Source organism: Pelmatolapia mariae, linkage group LG3_W (assembly GCF_036321145.2).
Source record: "Pelmatolapia mariae isolate MD_Pm_ZW linkage group LG3_W, Pm_UMD_F_2, whole genome shotgun sequence".
NCBI classification, from domain to species: domain Eukaryota; kingdom Metazoa; phylum Chordata; class Actinopteri; order Cichliformes; family Cichlidae; genus Pelmatolapia; species Pelmatolapia mariae.
Window position 1 is genome coordinate 13,321,840 of NC_086229.1, and position 13,195 is coordinate 13,335,034.

The window sequence follows — 13,195 nt, forward strand, 5'->3', positions numbered from 1 at the left end:
TACGGTGGGACACGGGAGGAAATGGAGGCGCTATAAACACAAAGTCATATCACGTTCAAACATTGAAGAAGCAGAGCGTCAGGGCTTTGCAAAGTCTAAAGACTGATGAGCTGCTGTTCATGTTGAAGAAAGACTTCAGGAAGTGAGAGGCTGATGGTGCTGCTCTGAAAAAACCACAGATCAGTTATCAGGTCCATCATCAACAGGAAGTGGAAGCAAACATGAGAGTCAGTGTGCTCGCCGTGAAGAGCTGAGCTGACTGACGAAGAGGAGCTCAGCCCCCAGTGCTTCCTCATCAGTGTCTGAATCAGTGACTCGTCAGTGTGACTTCTGACACACATGCTTGATAATAATATTTCTGGTGTGTGTGTGTGTGTGTGTGTGTGTGTGTGTGTGTGTGTGTGTGTGTGTGTGTGTGTGTGTGTGTGTGTGTGTGTGTGTGTGTGTTTCTCTCTGGTTTCAGTTCTAGTTAAAACCACAGGTTTCCAGCTGAACCACTGATCTTCCTCCGAGCATCTCGTCATCAGAGGCTGTGTGATAGACAGCTGCTGAGACGTCTTTGTGTTGGGATTATCCTTTTCCTTTTATATTCATGTTTAGTATTCAGTCTGAGCTCCTCGTATTCTGCTGATGTTCTTGTTTCCACCCTCCAGCTGTTTTAAAGCAAACTGAAACAAGGCTTTGTGTTTGGGTGATGCAGTGGTTAGTGCTGTCGCCTCACTGCAGGAAAGGTTTGAATCGGCCTGTGTGTGTCTGTGTGGGTCTCTCTGGTTTCCTCTCACACACAAACACATGCATGATGATTATGACTGACTGCAGGTACGAGTGAGTGGCTGTCTGTGTGTTTGCTGATGGATCAGTGATCAGGCCTGCATTTTGTGTCCAGAGTCACATAGACTGTATATGAATGATGGACATGGCTGCTACTGTGATAGGTGTAATCAAGCTACGCTGCAGTCACGTTGACTAAATGCTTGTCTGTCACATGATGGAGCATAGCTGCTTCATCACAAATGAAACAGACTTAAATCTTTTTTTCTCTGCGTCTTTGTTTTACGAAGCCTGTTGAAACAATTGTTCTGAATTGGTTCCATATAAACTGAATTGAATTAAAAGTTATTCATAGAAACAATAAAGTTATGTGTAAAGCGTTTACTGGGGTCCCCATACACTTCACAGGAGTCGCCCCCTGTTGGCTGATATAAATAATGATGTTTTAAACCACATAGACTTCTTGAAGCTATGCCCATCTTTTATATACAGTCTCTGATTTGGGTCCATAATGATTTAAGATGCTGGTTTTAACGAGTATCTGTTTCCAATCAACGACAACATAAAAATGTCCCCATTTAAATGTTAACATTGAAACATGTTCACAGACTATAAAGAGCATCTGTTACCTGTTACCCACAAACAAGTTTGTGTTTGTGGTTGTAAAGCTGTGTGGTTACGAGCAGCAGGAAGAAGAACAGGCGTGTTCACAGAGAGTTCCTGTTCTCAGATCACACAGGAACTATTCAGACACTGTGTCAGGATGAAGGTGAACATCTTCTGCTGCCTGTTAGCCTGCACTCTGGGCTCTAACGTCACTGCAGGTGAGACTCTTTCACTTTATTCACATTTACATATTTATAGTTAACATATAAGACTCTCAGATAATAAAAGCTGTGAAGTTCAGTGTGAGACTGTGTGCTTGAATAAAGGTGTGAACGCAGCTCAAAGTGTCCGACGCGTCACGTCAGACAGTTTTTATCTCACTGACAGTAAATCTGTCATAAAATTATCCGTCAGTCATTTTAAAGATGAACGAAGTCATTTTGTTTGGACTATAAAACGTTAGAAAAGACTGAGTGCTTCATACGACCAACAATCCAACCTCCAATCAGGAAATTAGTGTTTCCTGATTGAAGCTACGATCATGAAACATCAGTACTCAAACAGCTGAGTGACATGACGGTGCCGCTCCATTTCCAGCCTCACATCCTTCAAAGAAGCTTCATTATTACAGACAGTCTGATCACTGTGGACTTTAAAAACAGAAATCATGCTTCTGCTGTTATTCTGTCAGATCTCGGCCTGGTTGGTGATTTTTAGCTCTCTATATGAATCTTGGATGATTGGCAGCTTTGAAATTCTTCCTTCACTCATCATGTAACAAAGTTTAACTTCATGAAACTTCGGGATCAAAGCATTAACGAACGCTCCTGTCTCACTGTGTCTAGACTTGTAATGTTACCGTGTGTCCACAGCATCTGAAGGTTTATGGATTTCTGAAAAACTCTGTTTGTTTTTGCAGGTTTAACCCATGAAGGATTTAAGGAGGGGACGCAGGTCACTCTGCGTTGTCCTCACTCTGTGGAGGGTAAAGTGAGGTGGAGCAGAGAGAGTGGAGGAAGCAGAGCTGACATACTTACAGCTGATGGAGACAAAACTATAAAACACATCAATGATCCACAGAAACAATACGATTCACAGGCTGACGGGTCTCTGTTCATCCTCAGAGCTAATCTCTCAGACTCTGGCAGATACTTCTGTAAAAATCAAACAGCTGTGGAGCTGACAGTGATCCCATCAGGTAACATCTTGTTTTTCTATTTTCTGTTTTAAATGCATCTCTGTTACAGGTGACATGCAAACATATTTTAGACACTTTTACAACAACATTTATCTGCAAACATCAAATACTGCAGTAACCAGTGAGCAGCTGTGAACAGCTACATAATAATAAAAGTATTATCTCTGCTCTCTATGAACTCAAACCACAGTGTATCTGAACTTTAGCTGATCACACTGAAAAATGTTAGTTTGGGTTTTTGTGCAGTGATCCACTTTATGTTGATGATGTCATTCTGTCTTTGCTTTAACATGAAAAACCTAAAACCCCAGCAGAGATAACCGGGATCACCACCGTGGTTATCGAGTCAGAGCGCAGACTTCCTGTTTCAAGTGCCAGCTCACACCGCCTGTAGTAGCTGTGTGCTGCCTCCAGGGGGCAGTGCGCAGATATACTGTGTGGGTTCTTGTGTCTGTGTCTGTGCTGTTGTTGCTGCCTGAGCTCCAGTTTGATTGAAACAGATAAATAGAAATGGATGAAGTGAAACAGTTAAAACAATGAAAGCTGTCGGCTGCAGCCCTCTCTCTGCTCCCTGTCCTCCTCTTTCCTGTTGACGTCCACCTTTAAACCAATCAGCACGTGACCTGTTGGAAAGAATCACTTTAATGATAAATGTCATTAATTCTTCACAGGAACAAAAATAGTGAGTGTTGCAGAGAGGAGCAGCATCACTCTGAACTGTTCTCATGATGTTGGAGGATCAGCTGTTCCCACATGGAGACGAGACTCTGGAGAAATAAATGAAGGAAGGATTTCTGTTTCCACTCAGGACAAAACATTAAGTATAAGAGAAGCTGAGCCTGCTGACTCTGGACTGTACTACTGTGATGGAAAACCAGCTGTTTATCTGAACGTGACCGAAGGACAGAGATCTGACAGAGGTGAGACACATGAACCCAAAACTAACACAGAAATGTTTTTGTAGAGTTTCCAACAAACTTTAAGAAAATCTTCCTGCTGGATTATTCCTACCATACAGACATGAGAGTGGTGTCAGTGTTTTACCTAAATGTGGACTCACACTGGGCATGGAGGCCTCATAGTGTCCCCATTAAATTCTGTGTAATCTGTAGTTCACAGATGAACTACAAATCTAAAACACAACCAGCAGATGTTTCCATTTGAATTGTGACTAAGAAGCAAATTCTAAATCAGACAAGCTGGAAGTTTTTAATAGAGGAGAAATATCTTAATGATCTTCAGATGTGATGAGATTATTACAAACTACAGCACAGAGATGCTGACTGTGGGCGAGTATCGTTTACAAAGCTCGAGCAGTTCTGGACATCTCCACAAACATCTTTACTGCTCTTAGATTGAACTTTGAGGAAGTAAATGTGACCTTCTGAAACAACTTGTCCAACAATAAAACAACATTCAAACAAACAGACAAAAGAGAAGGTGGTGAACTGTAGGACAACTCACTGACTCCTCCCCTCCTCATTAAAGAAGCTGTGGAGCTGCAGTCAAGTACATGCACACGACTTTTAACCTCTATGGTCATGAGATGTTTCTCCCACTGAAAACGTCCAGATGAACAGAATCAACTTTTGGAGATTTACTTACCTGAGCATGCATCAAGACGATAACCTCATGTTGCTCTTTAATGCATCCAGAGTATGAATGCATGTGAATGTTAGAAGCACTTAAATAGAAAGCGCAGACAAAAATGTGCGTGTGTGAATGGGTGAATGAGGCAAGTTATGTAAAGCGCTTTGAGTGCTCAGAGTAGAAAAGTGCTAAATAAGAACCAGAGCATTAAACATGCTAAAGGACTCTGTCTGCCTGTCTGTCTAGTTCATATGTCACTTTCTTATGTTATTTGTAACTCACTGGGACATCTGTGTTTCAAACTGGGCTGTCCACACAACACCCTGGCTCTGTCTCATAACCGGATACATACTTTGTGGGTATGAATATAAGCAGATGGTATCTATGCAAAGAAGGGAAACCCTTCTAAACGGGAAAAGCAGTAGAGGAGCCAAGGCAGTAGGGAATATGAAATTCATGTAGGTTCCATATATAATTTGTTCCACACATAAAACAGAATCAAAACCCTGGCCAGAGACAACAAGAATCAAAATAAAATAACACAGCCAAATAAAATTCCAGTGTAGTCCACTAAAACACTAAAAGTCCCATGAATGGTCCATTAAAGATGTGAACCTGACGACGTCCTCCACACTTCATATCTCCACCACTTCTCTCCTGAGGGACGGGAGGAAAGCGACAGTCACTCGCTTCCAGTTGTGTGCACCCCCACCCGTCTTACTTTAGTGTTCCCGATCACAACTGACCAGTCACCAAAAGTTAATCCTGTTCATCACAGCATTGTAAGATGGTGACAGATGTACCCTTAGGCCCCCTCCTCCATTCAGAGATGGTCTTTCCCTTTTCACGTAAATGGCCTCCTTGACGCCGCGCTCAAACCAGCGTTCCTCCCTGTCCAGGATGTGTACATCCTCATCATTGAAAGAGTGTCCACTGGCCTGTAGGTGTAAATAGACTGCAGAGTCCTGGCCTGATGAGGTAGCTCTTCCAGGTTGTTTGGTTTCCCCGATGTATAAATCCTGGCAATCCTCCTGCACTTAACAGCGTACACTATGTTACTCTGTTTGTGTCGGGGGACCCGATCCTTGGGGTGGACCAGTTTTTGGCGCAGCGTGTTTTGGGGTTTAAAAGCCACAGAGACCCGGTGTTTAGAAAAAATGCGTCTCAACTGTTCCGATACTCCTGACACATATGGGATCACTACAGGTTTTCGCTTGGGCAGCGGTTGTCCTTCTCTCCTGGATCATCTGGAGCTTTCTTTAGGTGCCTTTCCCGCTTTGACAAAAGTCCAGCTGGGATAACCACATTTACACAGGGCCTTCTTGATGTGATGTTCTTCTGCCTCCCTGGCTGCTGTGGCCAAGGGCGAACCCTGATTGGTCACAGTCTTAACTGGCATGCCTGGAAGTCTCCCCGAAACACGTCAACAATATATACAATAAAAGCATGCAATAAAACTGTACAAATAAAACACTGTACATTATTAAGAGATTAAAAATGATAAAACACAGCAACTCATGCACAAATGCTTAAAAACACAAAGTTAAAACATGTCAACTTCACCCCGTGACATTAATCAGCATCAGTCAGACAGCATCCAATCATTGTTTACAAATCACAAAATATTATGTAAAATTCTTCAGTTCAGTTTTTTACTTTTAGTTTTAGATTTTGTGTTTTTTTTATGTGGAGTTTGTTTTTAACCAACTCGTATATTTAAAGTTCAACTGTTGATTTTTAAGCTGTTAATTTCTATGTATCTATATTTTCTTTTTTCTGTACTCAAGAGAATAAGACAACAACAAATACTACAACAACACCATCAATTACTACAACACCACCACCACCAACTACTGCTACATCTCATAAAGCATCAGTAACACCTGCATCACCCCCCGATGCTCCATCAGCTATGATTGCATCGAAGAATCTAAGCAGTGCAGTTTAACAGATTTAACTGTAAACATGTTCATCTCTTCTGGCCTGTAGTATAAATGACATTTAGAGTGAGGTCTGATGTGTTTATATATGAAATATTACAGAGAGTCCATGTATGTGATGCATGATCCATGTTCATCACTCTGACCTTGTCCAGCTTTTCCAGTGCAGACTTTCCTGATAGGAACTGGTCTTCTTCTTCTCTCCATCCTCATCCTCATCACTGTCTACTTCATGTGGAGATGCAGGTCCAACAGACGAGGTGAGTAAAGAGAAACATGACCAGAATCTGTGGTTTACATGATTTATTCATTGGTTTACACACGTTAGTCGCATCATTCTCACATGTCTGCTGTGGTCTAGTTTAGCTTCCTTCACTCGGTTCTTTTGAAACATCTGTTAGTGGCTGTGGGCTGCTGTCTGTCTGTCTTACCTGTCATGTTTGTTGCCATCTCAATCACACTGGCTTTCTTCCAAAATGTTCTTTGATACACTCTCCATCATATAAACTCCACCTGTCAGGACAGGTGGAGTAAGTAAGTCCAGTGTAAACTCTTCTTTTACAGAAAGGTCACAGGAGACGTGGTAAAGTGGAGGCGTATCACTGAGGTTTAAAAACGATGTAGCGACTTCCTTAACAGCTGTTCCTCGTTCCTTCTCCGATGGACTGTCTTCGGATCATGTTTGGTTTTATTCAGGAGCTCCTTTAAACCTCTCCACCAGTGGATTCAGCCGCTTGTATCTGACCTCTGTTACCAACCTCTATGGCATCAATGGCAGCTTCCCACCATAGTGTTATCTGCAACCAGTGGGTGGTGCATCCCAGCTGGTCTGGTGTGGAATGATGTTTATGTAATAACAAATGGAATCAGCCAGGCTCTGGTTTGTCTTCTGTAACTTAATCAGAAAGAAGCAGCTCGACGTCTGACAGGCAGGTAAACGAGACCATATTTCCCTCGTTATGGCTTCCAGGATGTTTTAGGATCGACTTTTACAGAAAGGCAAGCAGAAGCGATGCCCCCCACCACCCCAACCCCAATTACACATGCAAACAAAGAATCCTCCTCCACTATTTACCTATTTAACAAAATCAACTCAATCAGACTGAAACATACTGCACTCCTTCCTGGCTGAAGAATTGTAAAATCCCAGTACTGCCACAGTTAAATAAATATCTACTTTATTACCCCCAGAATATTAAGTACATCTTAAATATTTTATATTCTACATTACAGCAACCAGCAAGACAAAAGTCCTCTGTTACGATGCTAAATCCCTGAAGCTTGTTGACTTGCTAATGCTAGCTGGTGCAGGTTGTAACTGATCTGAGATCAGTGAAGGTGAGCCAGCAGCAGCTTGCCTCTCATGCTGCTCTCCCATCAGTTTACTGTTAAAGTCACAGCAGTTTAAACACAATGCACATGTGCACACCAGGAAGAAGCTGCAGCCTCTCAGCTCGTCAGCTTCATTCAGTGTTAGCAGGAGACAGACGCGCCTCTGAGACACTTTGCTTTGAGTCTGAAATAAGTGCAGCTTTTAGTGACAGTAGCCAACTGTGGCCACAAGATGGCAGTAATGTAAAGGATGGATGTACAAACTGAGGAGCTCTGAGATGAGAGGAGAGAGATCGCTTTGGTGTGTTTTCATTCATGTCTGTTTTTAGATTTGCTTGTCCTGATGTAACACCACTGTCCTAACAGATCTCTGACGCTGGTCGAAGCAGAGTGAAGCACAGAGGAGACTGGGCCTTTGCTGTAGTGGTTCTGCACTTTGGAGCAGTCTGCCTCCAACACTTGACACTGTAAAACTTTAAAATGTGACTCAGTTTTGATGCTTTTCTTTTCTTGGTGTTCCTTGTTTTTTTCTATTTTCCTGCATCTTTTCAGCTCTGCCTTTATTCCACTCACAGAATTTATTCAATCTCATAAATTAGATTTTTAGAAATTTGAATCCCAGCCTCACTTTTGAGTCATGACCTGTAGGTAACTGCTCAGGACACACCACAGTTTAGCGGTGCCCCCTCAGACTGCTGGATTCATGGATTGAGTAGTTTTGGATGACTGCCCGTCTGCAGCTGCTCACTTCATGCTCTGTGTGAAACAAGCTGTTCTTACTGGTCAGCCTCCTGTGAATAAGAGTGTTTTAGAGCAGAGTGAAGCCTGGGCTTTTAGCTCACAGGGTTACTGAATATCATGAACATCCACCACTGGAACAGCATCGATTACAGGACCAGAAAAGGCTTTTTCAGTCCACACGTACAATTATGAGCAGAGGTGCTACTGTAAATGCTGTATTTGTGACCCCCTAACTGCTGACATCCTTGTGATATGTGTCCTCTTCTGTTCATCAGACTGTCAAAGTAACGCATTTGCTCACAGTTTATAATATTGCTGAATTTGTTTTGGTACTTTTAAGATAAGAGCAGGTTTATCGAATTCTAGATCAGTATCATTAGCTAAACCAATCAATCAATCAATATTTATTATTATAGCACATTTAAAAAGGACAGTGTCCATCAAAGTGCTTCACACAAGGTAGCAAAGCAGATTACAACAAAGGCAACAAAAACAGTTAAAAACAATTAAAAACAGTTACAGTTACAGTTACATGGCACAAATGCAGACCAGCTGGAAGTCCAAACTAATTTGTTTCAAAAGCTAGATGGAACAGGTGAGTTTTTAAGCGTGATTTAAACGACTGAATGGAATCTGACATGCGGACATCGACAGGAAGATTATTCCAGAGTTTGGATGCGGCAATTGCAAAAGCTCGGTCACCTCTAGTCTTTCGTCAGGGCCTTTGTTGCACTAAGAGCAGTTGGTTAGAGGATCTGAGCGCTCTCTTGGGGCTATACACGTCGAGAAGGTCTGTTAGGTAACTGGGCGCCAGTTACCTAACAGCTAAAAGATTGTTAATAATGCTCTCACAGCTAGACGTCATCACAGGCAGGTTTCACTAACTTTAAAGGAGGAACTGACTCTGATGTGTCTGCAGGGGATGACAAACAGCTCCACGTCTATGATGAGATACCAGCTGGAGCAGAACTTCATGTTATAAATGGTGAGACGTGAGAGTGAAGCAGCTGTGACAGTTTCATCTGTCAGCATTCATGCAGTGTTACAGTTACAGTCAGGGTGATCTGAAATGATGCCATGGTAGCTGCTTGTAGCATTCAGCAGGTGGTTATTAGTGATTAACAGAGTACAAAAACAGAGCGAGAACAAACTCTGACAAAATTATTTCCTGTTGAGTTTGAATTAATTCAGTTTGTTTTCTCAGGACTACGATCTGCAAACTGCATGACAGAGTTTCCAGGTAAGGTTTTTATGGTGTTTTTGTTTTTTTAAATGATGTTATGTAGAGAATAGTTTAAACAGGAACAAGTCTTTAGATGCTACAGAATCGTCTATGGTTTCAAATCAACAGAAATGAAACCTGCTTCCATTTATATTTTTAACTTACATCTTGAAGTTATTGGACCTTTCTCTTGTAGTTCATTCTGTAATCACGCCTGTGGTCAAACTCCTCAGAGAATCCATCTTTGATTCTTTGACTTTTACTGTTAAACAAACTAAACTCAGAGTTCACAGCATCATTATTTATTCATCAGTAGGGATGAGATTAGAGAATCTGTTCTTGTAGAGGAGCGGTTCCCAGTCGTCCAGTTCCTGGGAAGTGTTAGTCTGCTTGTCTGTTGATCCCACTTATCATTCCACTATAATCAGCTGATTTCAGTTCCTGTGTGGGAGGAGTAAAGCAACAGTGCAGTCTGGACATAACTTTTAATTCTATTGCACAAAACGACAAGAGTGCAACACTAAAGTGGAAACTGCATCCAGAACAGAAACAACCACACAATGCTGTTGAAATAACTTCGGCTCTTTGCAAGCATCTGCACAGACAGCATGCTAACGCTAAGCTAGCCAAGAACCCAGAATAGTGTTAAAGCTGAGTGTATGCAGACCCCAGTCCTGCTGCCAGAGCCTGAACTTCAACAGGTAACGAGCTGATGAGCAGTCAGGCTGCAGCCTCCATTTCTACCTGCTCGTGTTTCTGAAGTAGAATCACCATGACGACCACTATAAAGTCTGTGCTGGTTTTCAGCTTTGTGCTGTCGGCTTTGTGTTCATAGCTAAATACTATGAGAAAGTTTACGTATGTCCTCATTAGGACTGGGATCTATGTTGCAGTGTGGGACTGTAGCCTGTAGGTGTGTAGAAGTGACTCTCAAAGTGGAGCCAATTAATAAGAGATATCAATAATTGAATCAAAATGGCTAAATTCTTATCAGTTCTCAGGCCTCTGCATCACTCTCAGTAGCTGCATTACAATGTAACACACCAGCCAACATTTAGCTTTTCATGTGCAGCGAGGAGGCAACCAGACAAAAGTATAATAACCTAAAGAAGGTCATTGGCATATAAAACTATTTTAATTTCCCTGTAAGATTGTGACATTATTTAATTTTTCCACCCACAAAAATTTTAGAAATACCCTAAAATCCTTTTTTAAACTAAGTTAGTAAAACCTACAACCAGACGTCAGCGGTGTTTCAATTTATTCTGGTGAAACGCATCTTTGTAAACTCAGTTGTATCACCTTTGTGTGTTCGCTGGTGCATTTTGTAGTTGAATCCTTCACACACATTTTTAGTTTAGCACATTCACAGTTGGTCCTGTTGGACCCTCTGGTGGTCGGCTCTGGGCATCCAGCTGTATATTTGACAGTTTCACCTCAGAGTGAGATGATGTGGTGAAGCAACAGCAGCAGCCATGATAGCGTCTAACTGCTGTGGGTTGTGGGATGTTGTTGTAACAGATGGGATGTAATTGTACGCAGTGAGTGGACTGTGTGTAAACTTTCATATATAATCTGGCAACTTGGAAAACTTTAAACATACAGAACATGAGTGTTTTATTCTTCATTATAAACTCTCGGGGCTGCTGGGACACACAAAACAGTACAGTCGTCCTGTTTGCCCTCCAGCCTTATTTTGAACATCTTCAAGTTTAGCCAAAATAGCAGGTCTATGCTAACAGATGGATGAATGAGCGTTTATTTACAGCTGGCTGAAGGGCGCAGCGTATAGCATGTGAGCACACCTCTCCTAACCCTGCTGTACAGGCCGATCTGTGCTTCTCCACAGCGACTCTGGCTGTACGCTGTAATGATTTACCTGACATTGGAAAAATACTTGGTCAGCTTTACTGCTATGACACAAGCTTCATGTGACAAATGAATACCTGAACTCTTCTGGCCGTACACTGTACATGTCCAAGCCAACGAAGCCGAAGATTTACACGTGGTAGTTCATTTAAGCTAGCTCGTTCTTCGCCTCCCACACGGTGTCATCATTTCCCCTCCAGATGGAAAAGCTAAGCAGCTGTCTGTACTCTGAAAGCTTTCATCCTGCAGCAGTGTGACCGACTCGTACTGCTGCCATGTCACCAAACAGGAGCTCTGAGAGAGACGTCGCCACTTTCAGGGATTTAAACAAAGCTGTTGATGCAGAATATTTTTATAAACATCCTCAAACTTCGTATTTTCACTTTCCCTCCATGGAGAGATGATGCAAGTAGTCTTTATTCGATACTGGTGAGAAAAAAACATTGGTCCTGCCGTACTACTGACTCTCCAGTACAATGTTGCTGGTCGGGGTCATCGTGTCACTGAACACTGTGAATATGAACACAAATAAAAATGATGTAAACTCTTACTGAGACTTTTTGTTGACAGGAGGATCAAACCACAGTGATCCCACATACGACACCATCGCTGAGCTGCCACAGACTGGAAACACGACCAGTAACACCTGTGCTGCACTGAACCTTCACAGTCACATGATTTAAGCAAACGTTCTGCTGATGCTTCATCTCCTTCATGCTGCATCTAATCAAAATATTTCATTCACAGATTTTCCATATTCCTTGACTGCTTCCACTTTTCATGCTGGAAATAATAAAGGTAACTTTAATTCTTCCTTCTGATTTGGATGTGTACTAAAAGAGCCACACATGAGTTATTTTTGGATAACCCAAATTTATTTTGTGTGATAAAATATTTGGACCTGTGCGTTTTCTAAAGAAGCTGAAAATGTTGATTTGTTGTGTATAACAGTGGACTGTTACTTGGATCTGATGAAGACTGTTTGATAAATATTTTAACAGGAGGATCAAACCACAGTGATGCCACATACAACACCATCGCTGAGCTGCCACAGACTGGAAACACGACCAGTAACACCTGTGCTGCCATCACTATTTACAGTCCCATGTAAATGAGAGGCTCTGGTGATAAATTTAAATGTTGTATTAATTCAGTATATTTCATTTCCTCCTGCAGATTCTCCATATTCTGTGATTGGTGCCACATTTAGTGATGGAAATAAAAAAGGTAATTTTAACGATCAGCACCTCATTTTACATAAACTCACTGTAAACACACCAAACCTGCACAGGTGTGTTTGTTACACATACAGCCCACTCAGACTGATGATGTTTATGATCCACAGGTTCTTCACAGCCCGTCGACAACACATATGTCTTACTGGAGAAACCCAAAGCATCAAGAAGCAGGCCAGACCAGTTTAGTTTCACCTGAATGTTCTGCTGTCAGGAACAATCTCACTCAGCACAGATGTTTATGGGAACATATAACATGTATATGTAGAGTATTATTCTGTATTATTGTAAAAACCTGTGTGTGTTACTGTTAGTCATAATACAATCTTAACGTGAATACACGAGGAACTCTGCAAAAAAACCAAACAGTCCTGAACGCTGACATCAGGTGAAATGTTGCTCTGACAGAAAGTTTTTCTTCTAAAATATTTTTAATATGTTGACAGTACAGATGTGTGTGTACAGATGTGTGTGTACTCTAAAGCTGTAAATAAATTCATTTTGAAAATTAATGCAATAAAAAATTTCATTAAATTGTTTTTATAGCCTGTTTCTACAGTGGGAATTCATCATCAGAGCGACTTTTTTAATTATGTTAAATTATTGAAAAAGGGGGGGGGGGGGGGGGGGGCTAGGAGGAGGAGTTGGCCGTCCGACTGGGGTCTGGTGTGTGGGGCCTCCCTGCTGCTGC

The 13,195-nt window shown here is 41.8% G+C and overlaps 1 protein-coding gene across 1 annotated transcript; it reads left to right on the plus strand.

The window, feature by feature from the left end:
- Positions 1–1,522: 1,522 nt before the first annotated feature.
- Positions 1,523–12,944, plus strand: LOC134615889 (uncharacterized). The gene is made up of 11 exons (XM_063460577.1): positions 1,523–1,595; positions 2,297–2,575; positions 3,247–3,495; positions 6,261–6,365; positions 9,098–9,163; positions 9,383–9,418; positions 11,840–11,917; positions 12,017–12,067; positions 12,271–12,348; positions 12,446–12,496; positions 12,615–12,944. Exons 1-11 carry the CDS (start codon positions 1,535–1,537, stop codon positions 12,701–12,703), a joined length of 1,143 nt encoding a protein of 380 aa, XP_063316647.1. The 5' UTR covers positions 1,523–1,534; the 3' UTR covers positions 12,704–12,944.
- The last annotated feature ends 251 nt before the right edge of the window (positions 12,945–13,195 follow it).

What these genes read in the sequence shown, in the direction of transcription:
- LOC134615889 (XM_063460577.1), top strand. Translation starts at nt 1,535, where the DNA reads ATGAAGGTGAACATCTTCTGCTGCCTGTTAGCCTGCACTCTGGGCTCT. An exon ending in ATGCAGGTCCAACAGACGAG is followed by an intron (nt 6,366 to 9,097) that starts GTGAGTAAAGAG and finishes ATGTGTCTGCAG; the next exon opens with GGGATGACAAACAGCTCCAC. An exon ending in CTGCATGACAGAGTTTCCAG is followed by an intron (nt 9,419 to 11,839) that starts GTAAGGTTTTTA and finishes TTTTGTTGACAG; the next exon opens with GAGGATCAAACCACAGTGAT.